At 38.3% G+C, this 19,502-nt stretch overlaps 1 protein-coding gene across 1 annotated transcript in view; it reads right to left on the reverse strand.

Annotated features, from left to right (window-relative positions):
• The window catches only part of INPP5F (inositol polyphosphate-5-phosphatase F), a 45,767-nt gene that overhangs the window by 14,794 nt on the left and 11,471 nt on the right, over window positions 1–19,502 (reverse strand). Inside the window, exons 2-8 of the mRNA XM_056351627.1 lie at window positions 15,462–15,542; window positions 8,387–8,523; window positions 7,016–7,144; window positions 6,127–6,294; window positions 5,746–5,802; window positions 4,001–4,199; window positions 1,479–1,658 (exon numbers count right to left, since the gene is read on the reverse strand). Of these exons, the coding sequence (XP_056207602.1) occupies window positions 1,479–1,658; window positions 4,001–4,199; window positions 5,746–5,802; window positions 6,127–6,294; window positions 7,016–7,144; window positions 8,387–8,523; window positions 15,462–15,542 (951 nt within the window). The remainder of the gene's footprint in view (window positions 1–1,478; window positions 1,659–4,000; window positions 4,200–5,745; window positions 5,803–6,126; window positions 6,295–7,015; window positions 7,145–8,386; window positions 8,524–15,461; window positions 15,543–19,502) is intronic.

Raw genomic sequence — 19,502 nt, forward strand, 5'->3', positions numbered from 1 at the left:
GTATTGAATTATGCCCAAAGCTGTACTCGAAAAAACCAAGATAGCTTCCCTTAAAGTACTTAGATACATAACACCACATTGTACAGAATTACTTTTGACGTTTTCATCAGTTCGCTCAACTTCAACACTGTTGTTCTACTACTATAGTGTACAGGAAGCACCACTGTTAAATTTTGCTTATATTTCGCTTTTATGCAGGGCAGATTGGACAAAAATTTAACATGCCTGTTTAATCCTCTCACATAGGCACCAAACATCTACATAAACACCTCTCCCAGAAAAGTGATTGTGTTTGTTTCACATCTTGTACTTCTACTTGCTTTTTCAGAAGAAACGTTTGCAAACTGCAAAAGGGGCACATGCAGGACAGCATGACACTAGAAGTGTTACTCATTTCTCCCAAAGGAGAAAACTACTTGTAACTAAAAACCAAAAACACCACCCAGTTGATTCAAGGCACTACTAATTCTTCAAAGTCTCAACTGCTACCTGCAAACCTATCAAGTTCAATCCAATTCCTCACTTTAAAAAAAAAGCAAACTAAACCTATTGGAAAAGAATAAAAAAAGAAAAAAAGATATGAACGAATAAGAACTGCTCAGTTCTATAAACTGATGTCACAGCACAAGCTTCCAGTTGGAACCAATCAAGTGTTCCAAATACTGAGGGGGGGGAGGGCAGGGGCAGGGATTGGGAGGTGTTTTATTCTGAGTTTCTTCACTTTATGATTTTATTTTGATTTTCATTTCCATGAGGTGGCAACAAATTATCTTTCTCCAGTAAACTCCAGGTTATTTGGTATAAAGTGTTTCTGAGAAAAGTCTCTCCTTTACAGTGGCAAACCTAGAGAAGATTCTGTCAACCTCTACCTTTTAATAAAGTACAGGTATGAATACGTAATTCATACAAGCATTCAGGTTTGCCACAATATTCTCATTAGTATTCTTAAATGTTTTGGATTTTACATTATCTTTGAGTGGAAAATGAGGCAAATTTAGATCTGACAAAATCCACTAGATGGTACTGCATTTCAAAGACAAAAGCACACTACAAAACTGATGTTCTATGAAATGTTTGTTTCCCCACATTGAAATAGCAGTTCTTAATGCAGAAGGAACCTCAGCATAAGTTTACTTTGTGGACAAAGGTACGCGTAAGACATGAATGTCTAAGCAGGTTCTCAAGAGAAAGCCAAGTTGCCTCCCTTCCCAACCCAGAAAACACTGCAACTAATAAGACTAGACGTAAAACAGATACTTCATTAAGTATTAAAATTCAAGATCTGTTGGAATTTACAATGGACGAGAAGTCAGAGCTCTGCATAGTGGCAATGAGAGCAGCAGTTAACTGGAATCAAGTCATTGTTGTCATTCCTGGCTTCTAGGAAGTGCCACTGAAAGACCAGTGCCAAAGCAACACTTCAACTAACCCATTTCTAAGGGAACTCCGATCTTCAGCTATTCCACTCAAATACTTACTCTTGTCCAGTCGGGGCCGTGGGTTATACCTATATCCAACTTGGCTCCAGAAAACAGGCACAGAGCCTCTTGTTTGTATAAATGAAAGAGTATGATTATGAACATGAATCAGTTGCTCCGTCTCAACATAATTTGCCACATTTCCATTTTTATCAACACCTCTTCGCTTATACCGCATTCCTAGGATGAATAAGAATGATCCATTCATATACAAGTATTAGTCTTAACAATTTCCACTATCATTTTTAACAAGTGTAACACAAGAGAGTTCTACTGTTGATCATGGATTTTTGGCTAAAATTCACTCCTATCCTAGTCTAATCCCCAAAAGTTGTGTTGACTGTATAGGTGAAGTTTACTTTTTGCTGTTCATGGTATGCCAGTACATTGGCAGGGCAAGGCAGTCTACTGGCACAATCAAGTCCCAGATATCTAGCCCACCCTAAAGGATACGTTGCTCCTGTTCTGTCCAGTTCAGCAGAAAGTTTAACTTTAGTGCTTGGTATTTTCCATTAACCTAAAGGCCACCTTTACTGACAGATGCTCCACTTGTCACAGTAACAGATCCCACAAGCAGCCCAAGAATATTTGCATGTCCCACAAAACAGAAGACTCCCCTCATCGCCCTCAACTTGTATAACTAATGCTCACATTAAGAACGGATACCGCTCTTCCGACAACAGTTTTTCGCCAAACCATCTCTGATCTGATCCTTACACAGAACTGGTGTTTGCATATCCTTTACTCAAGGGAGACTACACTGTTATTTCAGAAAGGATGCAGATGGCAGCAATAGATGGGGAAGAACTCAGTAAAGAGAGTTGGAAAAAGTTTCAAGGCCATGGTTTATAGCATAGAAATTCAGTTCCACAGAATCAGAACAACTCTGTTCCAAGTCCTGAAGTAACACGACCAAACTTTTAAACTGAACCTCAACTGTACTAGCTAAGGACTATGGGAGAGAAGGGAAGAGGTTAAAAATAAGGAAGTGAAAGGAATATAAAATACTTATCATGGGGACCTTTATAGGGTCACAAAAGGTCAAAGCAGTATTATGCCTTTAACCAGACAGGGGCTTTTAGACTAGTGCATCAGATAGCCTTTACTTATGTTGTGCCACCAGTAGTAGCTCTTATATCAAAACCCAAACCAAATCATTACATAAGAAACTTCAGCTTCCTTACTTTTGATACCTCAACTTCTGCAGACACTAGGCTTTTACTCTCTTAAGCTTAAGAGCAGCTGTCTTCCTTTATCTCATTATACCTTTCCCTAAGGTCTTGGGCATACTGATAATTTAGTGCAGGGGTTACTTTTTTTTTTAAATCACAAACAAGCTGCCTGACAAATAATCACTGTATCATACAGAGAAGTATCTTAGGCTTTCAAGTCAATGATTCCTCTGGGTTTGGGTTGTTGTTGGGTTTTTGGTTTTTTTTTGAGGGGTTGTTTTTTTATTTCAGAAATGAAAACACTTCAAACTCTTGGCTAAAATTGTGTATTACAGAATGAATTGAAGAATAATTATAGGATTGTTTAAAATATTGCATCAGTTTACTAAAGCAATCTTTTTGTGTCAAGGGAGAAAGTTCTACACAGTGTATGTTCTGGACTAGCAAACCGATGAGTATAGTGTCATTAACAGTAAGAGAAAAATCACTGAGAGATTTGCCCTCCTATTCAGTTTCTGTATCGTTATAACAATTTAGTATAAGGCATACTGCAAGCTAGATACTACCCTGAAACCCTCAATTATGTGCTCAGAGGTGTTTTGACACAATTTTCCTGGGAAATGAATTAAGTGCATTGAAGTAAGCTGTGGTGCAAAGGCCAGTCCCACATGAGGGTAAACTCGCCAGTTCTTTTTCTTATTTTTTGGACATGTTCTGACTGTGTAGGAAAGGAGTTTGACATGGTGGAGAGTATCTTAAAAAGTCTGGTAGATTGAAAAGATTTACTAAATTGTAAAGTGATTCAACCTTTCTCTCTGTGCTCCTAAAGACAAGGAATAATTTTTGTTTGCCTTGCTACTACTAGAAGTCGTCAAATAAGGTGCAAGACCAAGGCATGACTCTTATTTCACACCTTGGCACTACATAAACATCTGGGACACAGGCACGCACACCCACGTGCCTTTTCAAGTTACTATTCAGCTGCTGTCAAAGCCCTCAAAGACTTCTGAAAATTTAACTCTCAGTCAGGGCTACTGAAACATATCAGGACAGCTGTACGCCAGGTCCTAATAAAGGTGTTCTTTGGAAAGATGGAACTTCACCTCCACACTGTGACCTCCAAAGATGCATTCAGTGCTCAGGAGGAAACTAGTAAAGCTCATTTAGTAACCACTCTAAGTAACAGCTGTGTAGTGCTGTACACACTACAGCCTTTTTTCCTCCTTTAAGGAGGAAAAACTTTGACAAGGGCTCACCATATGCTGCGCAACACAGCACCCAAATTTTATTTTCTGCATCCCTCTCCAGTGCTCAGGAACAATCCCAATACCTTGAAATAGATTTGCCTACCAGCTCTGTGCCGACTTCGGCGTGAAATAAGTGCCACCAGAAACGTTGGATGAATGTCATCTACACAAGTTGATTCCTGAGAAGGAGTTTCAGGACTGCTCTTATCGTCATCAGAAGATTCACTGTAGTTTACTACAAGTTCTTCAATTTGCACAAATCCTTGTATGATGGGTATAATCCAGAAGTCCACTTCAGCATTCTGAAGGTTACAAAAACCCAGTTACATTCCTGTTGGTTCTACATTACCTACAATTCCTTCTGCCATTTCTCATGTTTATAAATAGTTGCTTTGCACACTTATTCATGTTTTCAGACACTTTTGCTATATCATTGTCTTATTCCTGTAAGAGGTGTACCAACATTTTTTCTCCATTAGTTGTAGGGCTTTTAGATCAGGAGGAAGAAAGAGAAAGCAACCTAAGATTTTTCTGCAAAGATGAAGCAAGCCGAATCAAGGCAAGGCAAAAAGCCCTCCTCTACTCTCAGCTATCTAGGGACAGAAAAAAACCTACAGTATTTAAAAGCTTCTTTTCCAGTCTCCCCAAAGGGAATTTTCCATACAATGTTACACCTGATATTAAAGCACATTAAGAGCTTGAAGTAGTAACTTCTCATGCCAAAGACAAGGCTAGTCAGTTCAGATACAGTAGGAAATCTAGGTAATCCTTAAGGCAGAAACTGGGTAAAGTTTGTTTCACAGCCTCCGTGTGGACATATATTACATTTATATAGGTAGATAAAAATTTAAAAGTGTAATGTTGTTAGTCTGTTTTCAGCTGAACATATTATCATAAGCTTTATATGGGCCCACTTAGTACCCAAGCCAACTTGTTCAGGGCCCTGCACATTAGTGCTTTGTTATCCCTAAAACCTCAGTTTCATGAGCAGAATTGAGATCTTAACTCCCTAGTAATTCAAGGTTATCCATTTATATCCTATAACATGAAAAATACAGCTATTTAAACTCCTGCATCATACATAACTCTTCACAGAGCATCTAGGTTTACCCTGCTCTGACTCCATAACCATTAGAGTATGGAAAATTATTAGTGAAAGAGACACAGGGCATAATATAAGTGTCTGCGGTCATCTTTAAAAGAACATACAACTACAGTAGTTAGTAACTCAGTCCTTTACTTACAAGGTTACATCATACACTGAAGAAAAAAGTGGTTGTTCTATGTTTTTTCATGTGCTCATTAGCCAGGAAAATGCTTTATCTACTCTGAATAGCTGTTCAGAATAATTTGTTCTACACTATTGTTACACTGACCAGCTACTCTGTTCAAGGAGAAAAACAGTATCCTCCACTTAGGAAGGCAAAAATTCTTGTATGATGACAACTTTGTAGTTCAGAGTTTCTTTCTTTTCTGGCTCCTCCTCCTTATGAAGTTCAGCTCTGTCCAAGGATAATCCATTTCACAGATGCATAAATCTCAAGTTTACCTTCAGAAATCAGCACAAATGTATGACGCATCAAATTACTCTGCATTGTTTTGTTGGAATAAAATTTTAAATTCAGTTGATGTTTGATTATTTAGCAGTGATCACAGGCTAGAAGGCTGCTGGAAGGCTGGCTGGGGAAGAAGGTAATGCCAGCTACTCAGCTTCAGAAGATGCAGCCCTGATCCTGACCTATTTGCCAAGCAGGTTTTTAAGTAAACTTCTGAGGCCTTAGGCAAACATTTCAACTGAAACTAAAGAATAGTTCTCCTAAACGTATGTTATTGTTAGAAATAACTCACATCAATGCTGATGAGATCTTCAATCATGTGCTTGTTCCAAAAGAATCTGTCATCAACCTGTTTAAAACAAAAAGGGCGGTTTCTGCAATGTTTTAAGTAAGGTTTGGCAATACCTTTGGTAAAGACACCAGTGTTATTCACTATAACTGTACAGAGAAGTCTAGCATTCACTGCTTTTAAATATAACAGCTCAATTAAAGACATGCTGTTGGAGACTTGTTTCACTTCCTTGCACTAAAGCTGGTTACAGGGCAAACTTTGGTTGCTGTAGATTATACCAGCAGATAATGTGACCAGTCAAATTTGGACCACATACATTCTTGAACAGCACATCCCCCAGAAGGGAATATAAAACAACCAAACAAAACCCCCCACACTTACTTTTCGCCACAGTGGTAAGTTAGTTTTCTCACATGCACTCTGTCTCTGCACAGAATTTGTTAGGTCATATGTCAGGCTGTAGTAAAAGGAGTCCGAATCCATGAACATTTTGAATAACTCTTCCAATAATCTCTTCTCCAGCTTCTCTTTTTCTTTGCTTTCTTTAATCTGAAAAAAAGTAATGGCTTTCTTACACCTTTCTCTGACTGAAAAAGGCTCCAGCCCTATTTGCTAGATGCCATTTCTAACTCTGTAGGACAAACATTCTCCCACTGAGGAGCAGGATCTTAAAATTCCTAGCAGAGATAAACATATGGGACAGCACCTTTGGAAATATCATACTTTTACTTTTAGCAGTAAGGGCATTAGCAAAGCAGTCAGACTAACATTTGAAGCTTACATTCAAGTAGTACGTTTCAATCTCAAGAGGTCAAGAAATATTGCATCTACCTGTTCTAGTTTTATTAAACGTTGTTCAGACTTTCTAATTTAAGCCCCTATTATGTTAAAAGCATTTTGGTAAGAATGCATGGTGTTCTCTGAGGAACCATGCACCAAATTGTCTCCAATTTTTATTATGAGACCCTTATGAAAAGCAATTGGAGGAAGCTTAGAATCCCACTAGAAGCTAATCCTGGTAAGAAGGCACTCTACTAGCAATTCTGCCAAAATTATACAATTACAAAATGAAAAATTATAGAAGCCACAGTTAAATAATCAAAAATTAAACTGAACTTCAAGATAGAGTACTTGCACATTCTGCAGTTTTTCACCAGTTCTCTTTTTAGTTCTTAGTACTCCATTTGATCATCCACCATAACCTTTGAATTACCAACTAAATATTTGAAGAAAAAAAAACAACAAACAGGAAATCAGTAGAAAGCTTTACCTTCTTTTTATTTGGAGCAGACACATTGGATTTAATTTGAGTAAGAGTCTTCAGCAGAAACTTTGTGTCATCTGGGGACTGTGTAATCTTCTCTGGCTTGTTTATCCCAAAGTGATGCTTTTTACAAAGCTAAACAATGATACTGAATTAAAGCCAATACTTAAATACTCTTTTAAAATGTCAAGACAATCTTAAATAAAATCTACAAAAGCAGACTGCAGTGTCCACAAACCTAGGGGAGACATTCCAAAATACAGGGGGAACATGCAGGTTTCCACCTTTTTTTATAAAAGGCGTTTTTTCTTGTGATTTTAAGACCATTTGCCTCAATTTGACATGACTGAGTATCCAGAGCCACATCAACTTCCTACCCAAATTAGCGTAAATTAGTATTACTCACTTGTACTGGTTTTCCTTTATCTGTTCTCTTTTGGAAAAAATTCTGCAACTTTTAAAGTAAGGGTTTGCCTTGAAGCTAAGTTACAGAATCAAGATTCCAGAACAGGATGAAAGCAAGAGCATCCATAAAATATATTTTATTTTTTTTCTTTCTCCTGATTCAGAGGGCAAAGATATGATGCTTCTTCCCCCACAAAACCCACACACATGAAGCCCTACCTTGTGATATTCAGGGATAACCTCAGGAGTAAAAGAGCTGAAGTACTTGGGAGAGGGCACTGTAAACCTAGTTCTTACACAGGCTTCTAGGCACAGAAGCACCAAGCAGATGGCTATATGACTAAGAACAGGAAGATATCACATCTAGACTTCAAGTCATATTCTTGTATCCCAGACCTTGGGAGGTTCCAACACTCAGATTCTGAAGCAGTGCTTCAGCAGCTCTTCTTGCTCCCACACACTCAAAAAAGAGAGCCTGGAGACAGAACTGTTCTCCCAACAGCCTACTAATCACAGTGCACATCCCCGAGTACTAGGATTTACTGAAAATCATACCATCCTAGTCATCATGAGGTAATCAGAAGAGCTCTTTCTCTTTTTATTTTTTAAATAAAAAAAGGTCCCTGTCCTAGACTGCAGCTTTGGATGATTCCAGTGGATACAGCTCCGTTCTCAAATGACCTGCTGCTCAATTACCCTAACAATTTTGGTTTTGTGTGGTATATTGAAGGATCTTTATGAAATATGGATATGATTTTATTGTTCTGCTAGGAAGGGAAAATACTTGTGATTTGTGTTTAAAAATAAGAACTTTTAATCAAAACACAGAATTTAAAAAGCACAAAAAGTTCAATATGTCTGCATACACCAGGAAAAAGGGATGAGAGGTATTTGCCTAACTATGATATTTTACATTTAAATTTCGTTGAAATGGATAGGGGGAAAGTCAGAATTCACTGAAGACAGTCATACCTCTAACTCCAGATCCTGAGGTTCTGTTTCAGAAAGTGGGATCACTGCAATCTTTGTTATTTTGCAAACCTCATGGTCTCCTGGAAGTTTTCCAATTAATGCTTTCTGACGAATTAAAAGTAGCCACCACGGTAAATCTGGAAAAAGATTAGTGGATACTTTGATTTGTCTGTCAGGCATTTACTTTGATTAGTCTGCCAGAAGCATCTCCCCAGTCTAAAACCTCTGCCAGTAACCATTGGACTAGAAGGCTCCAGAGAATGGTAATTTGCTATTGCAATTTTTCCACAATGCTAAAAAACACTTATTCAGTCTCTAATATAATAAGATTAATTCTTTCATAGAATTACCCATTAGAGGTAAGGTTACCACTGATTCATCTACAGCAAACAGGCAATCTCTACAATGATGCACATTCCCACCAATGTCACTAACAGCAGTAGAATTTGAAAAGAACAGCTGGAGCTCATAAAGCAAGCTAAGATTTTCCCTTTGTACCTTCTGTCGTGTATAAAACAGCAAACAAGACAGACACAGGTAACATCTCATTACAAGATTCATGAGTTAAATCTGGTGAGCAAACAGACTGCATCGTAAAGCAGCTCTTGTGTATTTAAAGCTTTACAACATTATTCCTGAAGTATACGCATCTAAGTCATACTGAAATTGATGAGCCAAAGATCACTGAAGAAACTCCTAACAGGTGCATTCCATACACACATTCAGTCTACAACATTTGCAATTATAGGTTCAGCACTTTAAAAGGACAGAGAAACAGAACAACAAACATTCCTGCTGACTGCTGAACAGTGCCTGGACATTAGCTCCCTACATTTTAATCCCTTTGTTAGATCAGTAGCATGCTAGTAGTATTTTTGAGCTTTTATGTTGTAGGTTTTATGAGTCAAAAGTGATCATTCTGTTGGGAGAGATGGAAAAGGCACAGAAAGTCTGATATACACACATACACACTCACTGTTTCTCCAAATGGAGAAGCAACAGAGTTTAACTGAAGAGGCCACAGACAGACATTAAAAGCCTGCTATGGTACACTTAAATATGCCTCCACACTTCTGACAGTACATTCTGTTATGTATCATGCCTTTGAACACCAATATACAGCCTTTGAAAATTCTATTTAGAGTCGTTATATCCAATACAAACTCCATTTTCCTTGCTTAGTAAAATCTAAACTGTATTTTATCCTCTGAGCCCTTAACAAAAGCCCAGGATAATGTGTTTGAAGTCACAGGCCACCCAGGATTGTTCTCTTTCCCAGATTTTCCAATATACTCTCAGCATAGACTTAAAGGTCTATTAAAGTTGTGAGAACCAAAGGCTGCCCACCAAAAAGGGAGGAGGTGAAGGGAAAATGAAGACATGCACCACTTATTTAACGTATGTGATCTTCTAAAGGGAGTCCTGCACCTCTTCCTGAACACAGCATCAGGATCATAATCTCTACAGGATCACATAGAGAAGTCAGCTCGGAAGGGATCTCAGGATGTCACCCTGCTCAAGCAGGGTGAGCTCTGAGGTGGGACCAGGTTACTCAAAGCCATGAGGCTATCCATAAGGATAGTCTCCTAGAAACTGGTCAAAAGATAACGAATAAGGACAAGAGCGACAGCAAATGCCAGCAAGACAGTTATCCTCACTGACAGCAGGTGCTGGAACAGTTTTTCTGTCCAGGTACAGGCAAAATTACTTGAAACCTGCCTTTGCCTCCAGGATTCCACCCAGCAACCATGGGAGTACGGTGGGAATAAAAGCAGGGAAGCTGATGAAAAACAGGGCAGAATCCATGCAACAGTGAGAAAACCAATGAATAGTTAAGAAAATCCTGTTTAAAAGGGGAAACTGAAATGCTGCCAAGAACACCAGCAACAGATGAAGATGTCTACCGCTTCATCTAAAAAGAAGGTGTATTTTTTTCTGCACTGCTTTCCAGTAGGCAGAAATAATATAGTCTCTGGAAACCCAGGGCAAGCCAAGCCTAACAGAAGGGCAGTACAGAAGATATTCCTGTTGGGCAGTCCTATAATCTCATCTATTCCCACCTGCAGAAGGTTAACCACACAACTTACTACTGAGGAGACCACCAGTGTATGTCAACAAACAAAAGATATATTCTTAAAGGGCAGGATATCATCTAGAGGTACAGTGAAATAATCAATGATTCCATAGGAAAAGTAAGTATGATGTAAAGGCATTTCTATGCAGATACACCTTTGTGAAAACTGGAAAAGAAAAACCTCTCTGTCTACTCTTCATCTTACCTCATATTAACAAGCCCTGGTAGCAGTAAACAAGAATTTAAGAGCTTAATACAGCCAAGTGAGTTCTGTATCCTTTTATCATTTTTAAAAATGCACTCAAAGTCATCTCGGTGTACATTTCAAAACTATTTGTATTACAGCCAGAGCCATAAAAAACTGAGAGAAAACAGGAATTCCCCAGCAGATCAAAAGAAAACAGTCAGGAAGTAATTATGCAGATAAAAGTATGCCCTAAAGTAAAAGCTTCAACAATAGCCATAGAAGCAGCATATTATAATTGCCAGCAATAATTAAATAAATGAAACCCTAAATAAGAGTATGTGCTTCCACAGTTAAAAAAGTAATTCCACAAACAGCGTAAAAAAAAATATCGCGTACTTAGTGTGTACAGGCAAAAAAACACTACAGCTATACATCATTCCAGAATACTGCATGTTTTAAATCTCTTAAGATCTAATGTTCATTTTTAGTGTTTTATGAACTACGGCAGAGCCGAGGGCAACATGATTTAAAGTACTCTATCTGAAGTAAGCTATTACCTCCTATTCCTCTCTAAAACAAGAACTGAGCTCTTTTGCTTCAACACTGTCCGTACACCACTGCTGTATTATTTTCTCTAACACTTCCCAAACAATCTAGCATTTAGTTTCCCCAAATGATTTTGCAGTAATTTTTCCTCAAACTGTACATAAGTTTACTATAAATGCTGATTTTTGCAAGTATTTTGATGTTAGCCAAGAAATCCTATGCTACCATATTCTTTTCTTTCTTTTACTTGGGTAACTTAAAAATTAGTTGCATGCAAAAACAATGTTTAAAGTTAGAAGTGGCAGCAGCAACATCTCCTTGAAGATCTCAGATGCTGAACCACTCATTGTTTCTATCAAGACTCAGAGGCACGCTAACAAAAAAGCTTTCCTTTCCTGGGGATAGGGAAGAAAGAATTCCACTTCCCTTGTTTTCTGAGTCTATGGAACATTGAGAGCAGCATTTAATTTGGGTCTTAATTAACCTGTACTGGAAGAGCACACCAAATTGATGCAAGTACAGACATTAAACTGCATATAAATGTGCCTTGCCCAAAAAACAGAAAAACATGCGGTGGCAATGACTGACTTAAGTGGCAGTTGCTGGAACCAGTTAAGAAACCCAGCTTTGGTTATAGTTAGATATACCATATTAACTCTGAGCATATTCTAGCACTACAATGTTTGATCAACTTGTGAAGTAGTCTCTGATCAGAAGTGATTCAATTTCAGGCTACCATTACCATCTACTTTATTCTAACAAAAAAAAAACAAAACCAAAAACCCACACCTCTTTTAGTTCTGTATTGGGATTTTGACAAAAAGAAATTTAATGGCTACACTTACATTTTGTATGTATGCACATTAACTGGACCAAAAAAACCCAAAATTAATATTCTATAAAGATGACAATGCTTATGCAAGAGATCTGCTTGCCTCTATCTGGCAAGATCACACAGAGATAATTTTAATTGTGCACCAGTACCAAGAAGATGCACAGTGTTCTGCTTCAGTAACTTATCTCGACAACACATCCTAAACTCCCTCTCTTTCTATTCCCATTTTTACTCCACATTTTCTTACAAGTCATCTTGGGATGGGCCAGAAAAAGTTAAGAGACCATATCCTTGCATTCTGAAATTCAATTAAGGTTTTGTTGTTCAGGGGTTTTTTTGGCTGGGTTCCCCCCACCCAAAAAAATAAAGTCATCTTAATGTTAAAGACGACTAAGTATTGGGGAAGAGTCAAATGATACTTCAAGTAGATTTTCATCTCCAGTGTGAGTGTGCAGTTATGTCCAAATGTACAACTGACCCTCTCACGGCAAAAATTCTTCAAAGAACTGAAAAATAAACCATGTAATATTGGCTAGCTGGTTTCTACAAGGCTGCTTCCCTGCCACAGAAGCTTTCCTACAAGTTCTCCTGTACTAGGCCAGCAATAAAATCAGCAAGATTAAGAGTAAGTTAAATCCCATCCCTAGTTACAGGAATTTGGCAATGGTATTTCAATGCTAAGTTAAGGACAGCCCAAGACTGACCAGAGGGGTATTTCACGGTCATTTTAGGACTACTGCAGCACTCTTGCATTAAGAAAAATCTTTCAAGCATTTATGCCCAAGACATTAAAGTGCATATAAGGCTTAGTGACAGCTTTAGAGCACATAGGTAGGAACTTCAATACTTAAACGTATTTGAAGTTTCCTGTATTAGTCGGGATGTGCTAAACATTTTTGAAAACATACCAGTACTTCTTTCCAAGAATAGCTGATAGCAAGGTTCTGAGATGGACAAGCCCATCCAGGACTCTAGTTAACCAACAGAGCTTCACATTAAGTTTTCTGATCCTTATAATCTGGGGACAGGGGAAGAGAAATCAGACCAGCAAGTCCTCCTGCTGCTCTGGAGGAAAAGCATTTCACCTAGCTTCTGCAGCACAGTGCTCTTACTAAGTCCAGAGATAATGGTCCAGCAATGTTAAATATTTATAAAACTGCTGCTGATAAAGTTTCCAGGTGACAAAGATTGATACAAGAATAACTAATGAAGACAGGTTACTGTTACAGAGTGCTAGATGATTCAGCTAGAGTATAACACAAAACTACACTTGAATAAGCTCAAGCGAGATTTCATTGACGAGAACAGGTTTCAATTGACTATGTAAGACATCTCAGTCAGACCTCTTGTTTCACCTGAAGCCCAACAGAGAATACTCAACAACTGTCAGCAAATTCAAGGGAACAGCAGTTCTCAGCAGAAGACTAAGGATAAATAGCTAGAGACTGTATCTTTCTTCAGACATTTCATGGTAGAAAACAATGTCTGTTTACTGGACGGTTGCATCGCTAAATACCAGATTATCTACAACAAGAAGGGACAGTCTGTGAACGGTTTGCGACGGTATCATCTAAACCAGGCAGAGAGGTAACAGAATGCTTCCACTGGCCTAAGCAGCAACTGAATGAAGTGCCTGGATGAGCATAATTGATTCAGTAGCTCCACAGGACACATGGAAAGAAGACTAGATATCAGGCTTATTACCTGATAATCTTAATTTACTTGACAACAGAAAGCTGGCACCCATTGAAGCGTCACATGCTGGGGAAAGTTCCAACTCTGCTTTCATAAGCCGAGGAAGTGCCTCACAATAACCACACATGCAAGGATAATCGGTTGCCAAAACCTACTAGACCTTCCAGAAAGCATGTGACAAGGTCTCCCCTTCAAAAGCTTTTATACTAGACCCCGTGGGGTGAGGAGGGGGGGTGCAGAGGTCTTTGTGTACCTAAGTGCTCGGTTGGGGGACGGACACACACACAAAAACCAACCACAAAACCAAACTTACAAAAAAAAACCCCACCAACACACATGCTAGAAAAACAATCATTGAGTATTTTCCCACAGGAGAAATAGGTCATTACTGGAGTTTAGCCATCATTCATCCTGAACGGCACAGACAACCTAGATGAGGAGAAGAGAAAGTGAGATGGCAGTCTGAACCACTGTGTATCATCAGACCTGAAAAGTGATGGCGGAACAGATCTGTAGGGTGAGCACAGACAAAAATATCAGGTGAAATTCAAAGAAGATTAAGTGATGCAACTGGAAAGACGACATAATCATAAACTTCCTGGAGAGATGGGCTCTGAACTACTATTCTCAGAAAGGAGACCTAGGGGTTACAGTAACTATCGACCCAAGCACTTCCCAGAACTAAATCTGTCATGGCCTAAACATGCCATGGCCAGTGCTGTACCAGTCCCCATTTTCCTCCCTCCCCTATTGCTAGTATACCACTGCCACCTTGACTTATCCGTTTCTATTCAACAGACCACAAACATCTGATCCATTTCTTAATCCATCCTGCTATCCTGGAACACACTTGAAACTTTACCTGTATTGATCATACTGCCAGGCACTACTTTAAATGCAGGGTCTAAGCATTCACAAAAAGAGCAGCGCACAGTAAGGGAAGCGGAGTTCAACAGCTAGCTTTCCTACCTGTTGGTAAATTGATATCCAGAGTTCTATTGGCAGAAGAATCTTTTTAGAGAATGCTGGTATATATCAAAATAAACATTACAGCTACAGGACTTTGCAGCTGACTAAAGCTAGAAGAGTACTAACCTTATTTGACAAGACAAAATTGCTAGAATCAGTTAGAGACAGGCTTAACATTAAATCACACCGCATTCTATGTCTGCTTTCATTTTATAGCAGTGTCTTACATTTACCTACAAATAAGTTTAAGTATTCCTTTTACTTTCAAATAGTCATCTACCAAGGTAGTAATTATTCTTCAGGTTTTCATACAGCATTGAGAATTCAAGCACTATATGTTTGTGAAAACTTCCATCATTAGTTTTTCCACTACATCATAGAAGAACAACAAAAAATCTGCTTGAAAAGTTTATTTAAAAAGGTGCAAGAATTTTATATCTTTCACATGGAGCCTCAGATAGAACTAAAACCACAAATTTCTACTCTTTGTGAATGTGGCTCTCCAGTTTTACATGACAGTGACAAACTAAAATATATGCTGTGAAGTAGAGGAACTAGCATCCACAGCATTTGGGCAAGTTCACACACTTGGGGAGTACTCCTCTGTTGCAAAGAACACTACATAATTCCATTTGAGCTACATAGTATTATCTGTAGTATCACTGACTTTAAAACAAGTGCACTAGAAGAAAAAAAAAAACACACACACACAGGAAAAAAAAAATAAAAAATCACACATACCACAAACACCCACCAAACAACCACATACCTGTATGAAGCTGAACTTTACCAATGACTCCCTCTACCAGGCCCAGACAAATGGGATTCCAAGCCAAAAGAAGATCAGTGGCTGCAAAACAGAACAAATTCCTGGTTTTTTTAAAGTAAACTCAACAGGACAATTAATTCAGTGATGGTAATTCTCTCCACTTTCCCCACCTCAGAGCAGAAAATCACCATGACTCCTGCAATGAGTAACATACATGCTGTTCTATTTTTGCTTGTTACCAAGTAGCTATGACCAAATTACAAAGTTTCCAATGTAAAACCCTACCCCACATATTTCAGAAAAAAATACATAATTGTTTTGAGCTACTGTAATTCAACTTCATGGAGGCTTAATTCTTCCAATACCCATTAGAATTTGTAACTTAAGTGAAATTTTACATGGCTGTAGTGAAATCTAATACAGGTCACTAAGCTAGTTATATAGCTTCAAAAACCTAGCAGAAGTTAACTTTCCGTCCCAGCTCTCTCCTGTTCCTTTCTTAACTACTACTAGTTTCACATCCTCTTCCTATATACGTGCACACGCACACACTTCCTCTTTTTTTAAAAATTCTCAACAGCTATATGGAATATCAAAGAACTAAGTTTTAGGTTTCTGGTTCTCCTACCATGAAGGAATTCCAGTTAAGTATGTAGGAAGTAGGAGAGAAAGCAGGAAGGCAACACCATTAACTGTATAATCTGTGAAGGGTACTCCTCTCAACATGCATTCAAGCCATCACTTGATACAAATCAGTAAGATAACATAAAGGTGAAGAGTATACTGTGGTCACACAGATAAGACATTGTTGATACTCAATAAGAGTTTCTAATAGTGGTGTAGTATCTGTCAAGAGTTCAAGACTGTGGGAAAAAATAAATTCTGTAAGTCAAGTCTTAAGTGAAAACAAATCCTTAAAAGCTATTAATATCTATCTCTCTAGGAGAGAGCAAACTTGCAAAGGAGAAGGTTTTTCTATACCAAGAACAAAGAGTTTGTTATTATCTACCAAAATTCAACTGTTCCAAGGTGGAAGAGTTTCTCCAGTTTTAATATCCAGATAAATAAAATATGTTTGCTCCCAGTATAAGCAGATGAACATCTGGAAGAACAAACTCAGTATCTTAAGGCTACACATCATCCACCTACACACACTTTATTTGTAAGACCTGAGTTTCTTCTCAGAAGTTGGAGATCTGCAGATGACAACTCATACTCTGATTTTTTTTCCTACTTATTTCCAAACACTGTGCCCTCCTTGAAGCATTTGTAATTGAGACTTTGCTATTCCAAGAACACACATTTATTCCTAGCTTTCACTATAACATTTACTAGTAAACAACACTCATCTAATTTAATCATTAAATACAAACATTTACATGAGATACAATAGAAATGGTTGAAGTCAGGGTAGATCTAAATTGACCTAATTTAAATGGGATGTATCACATGTGCTTGTATGCACACCCGCAAGAACTAAGAGCGGATGGTAGCACAATTAAAAACAGTATTTGCAGGAGGCAGTACAGAGCTAAAATTAATATATGTAACCAGGCTGTACCATTTAATGGACTGCATCTGCAGAGGAACTCCTGGTTCTTCCAGTGGTAAGACTGCTACAGACAGTTACTTGGTCTGTACACAGAACATAGTATGAATCATGCTGTAATTCAATGAAGTTCTTAAGGAGACTAATACAGATAGACGGGCATTACAAATTAACAGTGGCTATGACAGTGGGAACAGCTTCACTTGCCCTCAAACCTTGCTGAAGTACCTAAACTCATCTTGTATCTGCATGCCAAAGAGTTGTGCTCATACAAAACAAGTTCTAGGAACCTGAGATCAGAGTTCCAGTCCAAATAACATGCAAGAGCATCTGTGTGCTGCATGGAAAATCTGTGCTATCACACTTATGAGGATCACAGGTAGCTTTCCTCACTCCAGAATCTTCCACCTTCTTTCCCAGTTCACTCACACAATCCCAGAGTCTTGTCTTCACACCCAGGAACTTTCTACAGCTGTATTGTCTCAGACTTCACGTACTTTTTGCCATCTCTGCAACTGACCTCCACATTCATATTCCACTGTGGGAGCTAGAAACATCAATCAGCCAAAAAAAGCTAGGCACGGGAGGAATTTGAAGAAGCAAACCACTGAAGGCTTGCCATAGCTACTACAAGCTTAGTAATCCAAGATACCATCTCAGTCTCGTTAAAGCATTGATTTCCTACTACAGCAAGGGATATTAGTGGGAAAGCTCTGGATAGTAAGCGAGGTTTTCTTCTAGTAGCTTACAAGAAAAAAAAAACAAGAGAACAAGACTTTTTTATTATAGATATAAGGAAAATATAGTTTAGACTTGCCTGCAAAAGCACTTAAGGAGACTGGCATTGGGAACTGCAGGACTAGTGGGTCTTACGAAGCTGTTTATTAGTTTTGTGGGTTACTCTGACATATGTAGCCCTAGACATAATCATACACAGTGTCCAAGACTTCTACAGGAATACTTCTCCCCAGTAGTACAGAGGCAGAAGGAGAACTGACTCTAAACTTGGAGTCCTATGTTCACTTAAAGTATAGATGAGCTTTAGGAAAAAGAAAAAAAAAATGCGTTTGGAGTTAAACACACGATACTTTAAAAACAGCAAATACGGACCCACCAGCTGGGCAGCACTGGCTCTTGAGATAAGTGTGATTATCAAGCTACTAACAGTGAAAGCTGACTATTTCAAAGTTTTCCATGGAGAAGGCAGGGCACAGGGAAAAAAAAAAAAAAGGCACATATTTAGCAACACTTGAGGAAATTAACTTCTTTTTCAATGTCCAAGAAAACCTAAATGCAAAGAAGTTTACAGGAGAAGCACCTGTAGACTGAAAAAAATACTAATTGTGGAATCACACTGACTTTTTGGTGACAGTATCACAGGATTATTTTTCTTACACTTGGAAAATTCTCTAGAAATAGTCTATAGAAAAGTATGTGTGACAGCACAGAAGAAAGCTAGTTGTTTAAACTAAATAAAACACGCCTGGTTCTGACCTGATCAGAACTTTGGTCCTCAGTCTCCTGTGCAACAGCCATAGCTCAACTCAAAGTCAACACCCGATCTGATGGATAAACATCACTACAGTAAATACCGATATGAACCTCTTGCTCTTGAGGAGTACATTTCCAGAGTGTAAGATGGATGAACCAAATTAAAAGGTTTAACTATAATTCACCCACCCACCCCCAAAGAATAGGGGCTTTCATGTTCAGTGTGGTTCTATTTATTCTGTTTTGGAAGAAGCTGTCTCCAGCTTTTGGCTAATACTGTAAAATTGTTCCAGACTGTTCACTTGCAGTCATTTAGTCTGCCTGGCAATTCCGGCAGCAGCTATCTTTGGCCACCATCTTGTACCTTTGAAAACCATAAACAACTTAATCTTTGCTTATCTAACAATTCTAAATATACAGAGATCGAAGAAGGCTAACTGCAAGCCTGTCAGAGATTAGTCTTTAACTGTAAAATACGGAATTTAAAAGGCAGCATAAGTTGGTAGACAGTGATACACGTTACAGATTGTATTTCTATTTTTTAAAGCCAAGGGGGAAAAAGTAACCATACAAAACAAAACTGAAAATCCTCATTTGAAAGTTTTCAGGTAAGAGACATGCAGCCACATTTCTGAATGCTGAAACAACACATGGAAAGTCTGAACATTTATTTTCCTCCCCCCCCCCCCCTTTTTTTTTTTAAGAAATGTCTTATTAAGAAGAATTAACTACCACAAGGCTCTATCGAAGGAAACACTGGACCTTCCTCTACTCCAAAATAAGACTGAAGGCTTTTGAGATATAATCTGAAATACAATTTATCAATACCACTACTCTTGTTTCCCCACACTAACCCATCTTCCTATAGACACACTAGTAGTCTAGTGATCTCTTGAAACTCAAGACAGTCAGGAATAAAGACCTTAGAACCTGAAACTGCAGAGCAATGTTGTTAAAACAGGCTTCTGACAGTACTGTGCTGGTGATAATGAGCCCTGTCA

Source organism: Falco biarmicus, chromosome 9 (genome assembly GCF_023638135.1).
Source record: "Falco biarmicus isolate bFalBia1 chromosome 9, bFalBia1.pri, whole genome shotgun sequence".
Taxonomy (NCBI): domain Eukaryota; kingdom Metazoa; phylum Chordata; class Aves; order Falconiformes; family Falconidae; genus Falco; species Falco biarmicus.